At 40.2% G+C, this 9,692-nt stretch overlaps 2 protein-coding genes across 2 annotated transcripts; one reads left to right on the forward strand and one right to left on the reverse strand.

The window, feature by feature from the left end:
• Window positions 1-1,728, forward strand: LOC134648549 (CKLF-like MARVEL transmembrane domain-containing protein 4). The gene is made up of 3 exons (XM_063503067.1): window positions 1-139; window positions 1,073-1,330; window positions 1,574-1,728. The coding sequence occupies exons 1-3, from the start codon at window positions 14-16 to the stop codon at window positions 1,658-1,660; spliced, it is 471 nt and encodes a 156-aa protein (XP_063359137.1). The 5' UTR covers window positions 1-13; the 3' UTR covers window positions 1,661-1,728.
• A 3,617-nt stretch (window positions 1,729-5,345) lies between these two features.
• LOC134648550 (plasmolipin-like) lies at window positions 5,346-9,024 on the reverse strand. Its single transcript, XM_063503069.1, has 5 exons — window positions 8,972-9,024; window positions 8,512-8,652; window positions 7,567-7,737; window positions 7,312-7,407; window positions 5,346-5,486 (listed from the first exon to the last, which is right to left on the reverse strand). The coding sequence occupies exons 2-5, from the start codon at window positions 8,647-8,649 to the stop codon at window positions 5,346-5,348; spliced, it is 546 nt and encodes a 181-aa protein (XP_063359139.1). The 5' UTR covers window positions 8,650-8,652; window positions 8,972-9,024.
• Window positions 9,025-9,692: the final 668 nt, after the last annotated feature.

The following is a 9,692-nucleotide window of genomic DNA, read 5'->3' on the forward strand; positions in this document are numbered from 1 at the left end:
CAGGTGACACAAAATGTACGATGTGTATGCAAATAACCCACAGAGCCAGCCAACCACCCCGCCGGCCCCGGAAAAGGTGCTGCGCTTTGACCGCGGGTACATCTCCTCCCTGCCCGGCATACTCAAGGGAGTCCAGCTGGTCAGTACAGTGTATCAAGTAAACTATAATAATCATAGTTATCATTGTTATTGTTACTTATTTGTGACACATACTTTATGTAACACATCTTTATGTTTGTAATGAAGGCATGTAACTTTCAAACCATAGGTTGCAGGTTCAAACCTCGGCTTTTACAAGTGACTTTTTCGGAACTTCTGTGCATACATACAAAAATTTATCATTTGATGATTTCCAGTTGCTTTTCAGTAAATGAAAACATTGTAAAGAAGAATTCTTGGGAGTAGTTTATTGAGTGGACCTCAGGCTCCCTTTTTTAAAGGTAGACTTCCGAGCAATGCGGCTCTGGCGTCACTAACACAGCGATACTGATGCGGCGACAGAGCGATAGTATTATGCAGTATGGAAATGTATGAACTTACATCCGAGCGCAGTGTCTCTGTGGCAGCGACAGTGCCACCGCGTCAGTATCGCTCGGTGATAGCGGCTGTGGTATGTCTGCGCAAGCACTGTCGCGCAGTCGCTATTATCACATGTAGTGTCTAGATGTTTTTGGAACAAGTTCTTAATGTATCATTAATAAAATAACTGAGAAAAGCTCTTGAATTTTTCATTTATCAAGAAGGTTCATCTTTTTGACTTTTGAAAATAGAGTTGGGTAGGCTTCGCTCCATACTATAAAAGTATAAAAGAAACGAAGCAAAAGATCGTCATCCCCCTCTTCTAATAATAATATTTTCATAATTGATCGGTTCATCATATATCAACATGTCTGCACCGTATGGAATAACAACTGCGACTGTCGCCGGAGTCGCGCCGCTCGTAAGTGTATTCTGCGTCAGTTACCGCTGCGACACTGACGCAGCGACTCTGACGCTGCGGCCGTTGCCAGCTTAAGGGTAAGGGTTTGTAAGAGTTAAACTTTTTTTTAGTATGAATTTTGTTTCCTTTCAGTTATGTAACCTGATTGGTTTCATCTGCATCAAAGTGTCAAACATCTGGATCTCATCGATCCCCTACAACCTGCTGTACTGGATCTGCATGGTGATCACCACGTTCCTGCTGCTGTCGTACTCCTTCCACGTGGTGGAGAAGCACGACCGCTGGCCGTGGCTCAAGCTGGAGTTCTTCTACTGCTGTGTGGTGGTGTTGATCTACATTATCCTGGCCATTATTGCCACGGTCATCGGCGAAGGCGGGTATGCCGTAGGGGTGAGTCACACATTATAATGATTTTAACTGCAGATTATTATTTTTTCAAATTAATGTCAAAACTACCCTCATTGGTCTTTTTCAACATCTTGAGTACCTACTGGGGTAAAGGGTTCACCCAGTTGACACAATACAATGACAAAGCCCTATATGGAATAATTCTTTGTATAATATGTGTTACTTACTATACTCCCTACATTTGGGTAGGTATTTTAGTGAGGGTACGTACCGTGTTTGTTGCAGTTCTTCGGGTTCTGCGCGATCATCGCATACGGCTTCGACGGCTTCCTCAAGTACAAGGCGTGGAAGCGCGGCCTGCCGCCGCAGTAGGGGAACACTACATCACACACACACACACACACACACACACACACACACAACTATCTAGGATAAGCTTACCACTTTATTTTGGAACTTATTTTATTTCTATGTACTTATTTTTTTGAGTGTTGTATAAATATTTGAACCATTTCAGCAAGCAGAGATTAACTAAATCACTTCGTAACAGGTATTGTTATGCAAATTTGGGGCTTATTTGTTATTTTACTTATTTTTAAGCACAACCCTTTTATTTTCTTTCAGCCATACTTTTCAAATATTATAAGTTCTAACTTTTTAAGGGTTAATTTAAGTTTTTAATTAATTATGTAAGTATTCTATTCTATGAATGATCAATGCAAATAATGTCCACCTGTTGGGACTGTGTTTGAGAAGACATTATTTACAATGATCGACAAGAAAGATGCATCATTTAACGTTTAATTAGTAACAAACTTTACAAAGACCTTCTACAGCCTACAAGTTAAATGAAGAAATTATTTCTAATAACTGATTGTTTGGCATTTATTGTAATGAATTAATGATTGTGTTAGTTTAAGGCGCTGTCATAATAATAGATACGTGACTATGGCGGCTCAGGGGCTTAATAGTGTGTTTGGTAAATGTGTTTTATTAATTTATAGGTATTGTTATTCAATACAATATTTAAAGTCAAAGCACATACCATATTCTAAAATCTCTTAATGTGTTGTCATGTTTAAATTCTTAATTAAGCAGTTGTATATTTCGCATTATTAACTTTTCTTTTATTATACGTCGCCATGATCTGACATCACGCTAAAATATACACAAAACACAATATCTTTATCGTATATACTTATTATAAACTATTTGGAGCAATGTATAATTGTGATTTATATATCTTGTAATCATGTACTGTAGTTTTGTATACCTACTTAGACTTTTATAAATGACGTCGCTTCGAGAAAATGTGCCTTTGATGTTGTTACATTTAAAATTGTGCTTTTTAGAACTTAATGTTTCTTGGACATTTCTGGGGCATTTACATACTTACTTTAAGTTGTTATGAAAGTTAGTTAATTTGAGCATTGTTCATGTTGTTAGATGGCAGGTGGAGTCAAATCCAACTGAGAGAAACTCGTTAATGAGTTAATGAGAGTGAGAGAGCGCTGGAACCTGGACCACTCGATAATTTGGCAAAGCCTATTTATTTAGACACAGCCCAAACATTATTGTAGCCATTTAAAATTTTTGAAGGCGAACTTAGGTACCTTCAAAGTTTGCAATTATTCTATCATGTTAAATATTCTACTTATAGCTATTTTCTTACTTCTCGTTAATATTTTACCCGATTTGTGTACCAAAGTAATAAAAAGCCCGCCTATTTTCAGTTGGCATGAGAAATATAATTTTAAAACTTATATTATTAAAAAAAACTTCTTTATTATTTGTACTTAGGTAAAGGTAAGTAAATATTTTTCAGATCCAATAATACCTACCTACTTTCTCTAAAAGACATTGGTTTTAGTGTCTGTATTCCGATACAAAATAGTAAATTCGTGGGTGTATTACCATTAGTCCCTCCGCTACGTGACTGCCGCCTTACATGAGGCGAGGACAACTGGGAATTATTTGTATGCAGCGCCTATTTCCCATCTGTGCCCGGCGGGGACAGCTCGGAATACACCACTTTATGTATTTTATCAGTGTTTAGTTTATAAATAAGACGGGCTGTATAGGTACTGGCATTACGCCTGCCTGAACATAATGAATATAATGATATTAATGATACACAATCATGTATCCTGGTACCTATGTAGACCTATTTTATGCGTCAATATAGTCTCGGGTCACGGGAACTATACATTGTATTGTAATATTTAAGTTGTAACACCACTAGACTGCAGGTTGGTCACCATATCGTGACATCAGCGGAGAAATGGTAAAGACACAATTTGTATGTATTTTTAAAGTATTTTTGTGTAAGATTTAAATGTTTACAGTATTTAATGAGTATTTGTATTTAAATAGAGTTATCAGCGGGACCTCACTTGTTGAAATAAAAAGTGTTAACACGATTAAAGCTTTTTATTTATATTTAATAACATCACAGTGAACATTATAATAACAAATAATTATTTTAAATGTAGGTATGCGACAAATTGATTCAGACATTTGGTCATTTTCATATTTTTTTCATCAACTCGTATTCTTATTTAAAACTTTATACAAAAACGGCTGAGAAATAGATTTTGCGGTACAACAGATTACAACAGATTTAGAACTGTAGCAAATTTGGCTAAAATATGAGCGTGATAAAACGACGTATATTTTAGTAAAACATTCCTTAACATTACAAAACAGTACCACATACTCTTTAACAGACAATCCCATAAACACTTGTTATAATTGGGTACTTTCCTCTACTTAAAAATATTTTTTTTCACACTGCACGAAGTAAAGCATCAGGTAATTATTAGAATAACATAGCAGTTATTTTAAAACACAATTTCTATTTAATTAATTGGATGGAAGTATAAAAAGTAGGTGAGTTGACTGTGACGTCACTACACACGTTTTCATACAAATTCCATATTAGCAAATAGTTTTGACAGTACTAAAAAAGAAGCTGATTTGACTAGTAGGAAAGTACCCAATTAGGTACTTTAAAATAATATTGTAAAATATGTGCAATGTGCCTACTAAGATTGTAGCAATAGTGTTAACATTATATTTGACACAAACATGAGCTAATAAGATGATAAGTACGGACGGATTTACATTCATATACTTAAGAAGACCATTAGAAGTAGTTGGATGGATCCCTATATAGTACCAAACTAATTATAAGGTCCTTAAGAAAAGGTGTAGGTAAGTATATTTTGAAGATCCATTAACGGAATTATCGTTTGTAATTTAGAAAGAAAAAAACTACTTTCAATTCATTATTTAAAAATGGATATCTGGTATAATACAATTTTTATTCTTAGAGGGTTTGTATTCTTAAAATCTCATAGTTAATAAATGCCTATGAAAATATGTTACGGTAGTAATATTTGAACTTAACTTACGTTATTTACAAGTAAGTAATTAGTGATTTATTAACGAATATCACAAACAATAATAAATTAATAATATCATCGCTTAACACTAACATAAATTAGATAAGTACATTTGAGGTACACATTTACATGATTAAAACTGATTAAGAATTAATATAAATATTATACCTTCCACTAAACATTTCAACTTACCGCTCCTAAAGAAAAACCATTCAAAAGTGAAAAGGTCGGCTTAACGCGCGTCATTCTTTTAAACCTTCGTAATCTCAGTGACGATACAGTCCCGGCCATTAACCTAAGGAAAACCTCGGCTAAACAAATACACAGCTAACTCAACTAGACAATAATCTTACAAATACAAAAAGATGTTTTGTTTTAATTATAACACTGTTCTATCCGACTTCTATGATGTGCATGCAGTGATCGAGTGTTGGTCGCAACCGCAAGGGGGGGGGGGACAAGTGGCAGCGACACTAACGGGTTGGATGATATGTGGGGTATGGACCCCCGCAACCAATAATGACGCGACTAAAGTATTTGCAGAGAAGTCGGTACGAATATGGTTTTTCTTCATGAGCCGCTGCGAAACTAGGTACTCAACCGGCTAAAGAATAGTCAAGCCGGTGGAATGTAATTCCGGTCCACCGCGGTCCTTAGGGCAGCGCGGGCGGCGTGGTGATGTGCGTTTGCTTGGTGTGGACTCGCGAGCCCTGCGCCAGCTCGCCCGCCTTCAGCGCCTTGGCTTTCAGGAACGCGTCCACACCGTACAACACCATCGCCAGATACCCGAAGAACTGAAACAACAATCGGACTCATTATATGAGTATATTACGGGTTCGAATATTGACGAACACTTCGTAAACCTAGTTGCCGAGAGGTATAAGATCCCCGATGGTCAGCTAAGAGTACCCGGCCGTCAGTATTTGATTTGGTAAAGCGGTAGCCGAATAGTAATGTATGTACCTAATATGGTGGCGTGTAAGTATACTAAAACGGATAACGATGCATATAGTTAGCGCAAATTGCGCAATGATTTAGTGAGTATAGTTGAAGTAGGTAGCGATGACGCGACACCAGCATGCCGCCGGTACGTGACTAGATTACCCTCTTCACTGCCCTAACACCATCTCTAGTTGTTATAATGCACATGTGAAGTGTGAACTCACGTCTTCAATTATTATGTAGGTACTTACCTACCTACTCAAGTACTCATACATATATTGCTCAACTATTTACAACTAATATTACAAACGGAAGGAGTTGAAAATAGAGTTCCGGTTGATCTGATTATAATTTTGGCTGAAAACTGTTAAATAAATAAATAAAATAAAATAAAATGCGTTTATTTCGGACAGCGTATCCATATTACAAAAACTAGACAACACAAATAAATTTACAAAACACACAAACAATAAATCAACATGCACATTATCCCAAACTTACATTTTTTACAAATTAAATAAGAATTATAAATTAAATTAAATTATAAATTCAATTATCAAATATTTATTATTCTTCTCCACATTCTCATTTGTCATAGTGCGCATGTGGCGCATGAGACTTCGCCCAGTGGCCAAATATCGGGCTGTCATGAGCCCCTGCCACCGCGGTCAAGAGGCAGTTGACGCTGCCGCGCACACGGCGCATCAGGGACGCGCCCCTGCCACCGCGGTCAAGAGGCAGTTGACGCTGCCGCGCACACGGCGCATCAGGGACGCGCCCCTGCCACCGCGGTCAAGAGGCAGTTGACGCTGCCGCGCACACGGCGCATCAGGGACGCGCCCCTGCCACCGCGGTCAAGAGGCAGTTGACGCTGCCGCGCACACGGCGCATCAGGGACGCGCCCCTGCCACCGCGGTCAAGAGGCAGTTGACGCTGCCGCGCACACGGCGCATCAGGGACGCGCCCCTGCCACCGCGGTCAAGAGGCAGTTGACGCTGCCGCGCACACGGCGCATCAGGGACGCGCCCCTGCCACCGCGGTCAAGAGACAGTTGACGCTGCCGCGCACACGGCGCATCAGGGACGCGCCCCTGCCACCGCGGTCAAGAGGCAGTTGACGCTGCCGCGCACACGGCGCATCAGGGACGCGCCCCTGCCACCGCGGTCAAGAGACAGTTGACGCTGCCGCGCACACGGCGCATCAGGGACGCGCCCCTGCCACCGCGGTCAAGAGGCAGTTGACGCTGCCGCGCACACGGCGCATCAGGGACGCGCCCCTGCCACCGCGGTCAAGAGGCAGTTGACGCTGCCGCGCACACGGCGCATCAGGGACGCGACGCGTTTGCGCATCATGGCATGGCACTGCAGTACCGCGGCAGCCCCATCAGCATTCTGAACGCGTTATTGTAGAGGACGCGCAGCGCACTATAAGCTTTCTTTGTGCAGTTGATCCACAGGCTGCAAGTAAGGCTGTTAAGTATTACACTTTTCGTTCGTTGCGACATCTAGTGTCAAGTAGCAGTACTGAAAAATCCGCTTCTTGGTGAAGTACGGTGTTTATGACGTCGGTTTGCGGAAACCAAGCCCACGCATACATAATATAACCTATACATGCGACGTAATTAAGCTCCCTTTCGATATGGACTGTCACAAATGTTTAAATGTTGAGTAGACTCACCCCTGCAGCGGAGTAGGCGGGGTTGCCGAAGGCCACCGCCATCGTGGCCGCGATCAGGTTCAGGAACGTCAGCACCGCACTCCCCACCATCTCCACCTGCAGTAGGTACACATCACACATTCAGCTGTTAATTACACTACTGACTAAAAACAATAATCATCTTCATTGGCCTTTTACAATTAACCTTATCAACAGCCAAAATGTGTTTTAGTTGAAAACGCCACAAATGACCAAGGAAACCCGTAGGATGTGTACCTTGAGCCACTTGAAGTTGTGGTACTTCTCGACGAGGTGGTAGAGGTACATGAGCAGCAGGCCGCCGGTGAGCGCGAGCCCCACCAGCGACACGAACACGAAGTACACGCCGCGCCCGTTCGACCGGAACGCGCTCGCCTCGATGCAGATGAAGCACAGCAGGTTCAGCACCTGACCAACACACCAACATTGTGTATTCTGACATTAGCTAAGCCACGTGGTGCCACAGGCACAAAAAAAAGTTAGATTTTGGATCAAATAACTGGAAGACACACAGTAGGCCTAGCGCATCAAGATAGACTACCCGTCTTTTTCTAACTGTATTAACTAGAGTGCGGTCACAGGCGAGATACCTACTATCACAGTACTCCTGGGCTAAGCTAACTGAAGTACTTATGATATAAAATCCCTTGTTACTTTATAGTGTTGTAATGTGTGCCTTTGTAATTTAAAATTCAGCTGTGAAAATTCATTGTAATTACCAGCTCAAAAAGCTATAATCAACTTTATCTTCTCATCTAATTGTTGTCTGACATTCAAATGTCAAGGTCAGTCATATTCACAACTTTATGTTATCATTAGTGTACTGACAGGAAATGATTAATTTTTTTTTTTCATCAGCAACCGTCAGTGACTTTCTTGATCAGTATGTACAAGTAATCATAATCATAATAATCATAATAATTTATTGATAATATAAAATTACATGTCAAATAAATACATAGGTTACAGTGTGTAACTACAGTATTATGTTTAAGTACCTTAAATAATTAATTAATTAAATAGCTCCTTGTGGTCGTAGAATGTCTGCTCGAGAAGCCATTTTTTAAGTTTTGATTTAAAAAGTGACGCACTTTGTGCTGTTATAATTTCCCGCGGTAGATGATTGTACACCTTACGTATCAGTATCAGTTTAGATTGACCATAATAGCATTAATAACTTACAACAAGCACAGCTTTGATGATACCAGGCGGAGTGACAATGTATGAGAGATCGAAGCGCGTCTCAGTGATGAACACAGTGTTGGTGGAGCCCAGCGACTGCGCCGGAGGCGCCGGCGGAGGCCCGCTCGGGTATGCCATGGTCTGCTCGCAATTAGAAAGAAGGGCATTTTATATCAGGGAGAAACTGGATGGTTGGTGACTCATGTATTACCCAGTTTAGACTCAGTAATTAGTGTAATTACCTATTAGTATTAATTGCAATAGTAACCAATTTCATGACTAAAAACCACAAATTTACATAATTCCTACCTTGGAAATTAGTAAATCGCAGCAGTTAAGTAATGTTTTCCTGTTACTATTTGCAGAGCAATTCTCTTGAACCGTAGGCAACCGAACCACTCCCACCGTTATGTTATTGTTCGCAATAACAAGCAGATAAGACACCAACAGCGACACTCACCGATATCCCGACAAGTACTGCTCGGTGGCGCTCCTCGACAAGTACCTGCGAGCTCCCGCCACAGATTAATAATATGTAGGCTCCCGCGGCCGAGATCAACTGCGGATGCGCCGCGTCCTCACCCACCACCCGTCACCTTGGCACTCATTACTAAACTATGAAAACATGTTACACACGTCAATGACTCACGTTACCTATATTTACTAATCGTTTGTGATCGGCGTGAGCGCATTTTTCACAACAAACCAAATTGTACTATTGTTTTTAAGATTAGATCGTTACGAATATCGCGAAAATACTGATAAAATGAACAGTATTCATACTATACACTGTTATCAATAAAACAATGAGATGAATGCGTCAAATGCGTGAGTTCTAAATAACTTTGTGATAAACTATTCTATTCCCTACTTCATTGATGCTATTGCTATTTCATTTGGGTTACGGCTCTGCCGGTGAGTGCGAAAAGGACACCGAATAAATAAAAATACCTATGAAAAAAAAACGCACTTGTTGAATTAAACGTCAAAGTGACGTAAAAATTCCATTCTACGCAAGTTTCTATAGAGTAAAACGGAACGTTATTTATTCTGTAACACAAAACAAAACAGCACTTCTACTGATAGTAGAGTAAGACCAAAGAAAGTCTGCAGCGCAATAATTTGACAGCGAATTAAAAAACTATATATGGCAATGTTTTTCAGCAGTCAGTAAGTAAACG

Source organism: Cydia amplana, chromosome 5 (assembly GCF_948474715.1).
Source record: "Cydia amplana chromosome 5, ilCydAmpl1.1, whole genome shotgun sequence".
Classification (NCBI taxonomy): Eukaryota; Metazoa; Arthropoda; class Insecta; order Lepidoptera; family Tortricidae; genus Cydia; species Cydia amplana.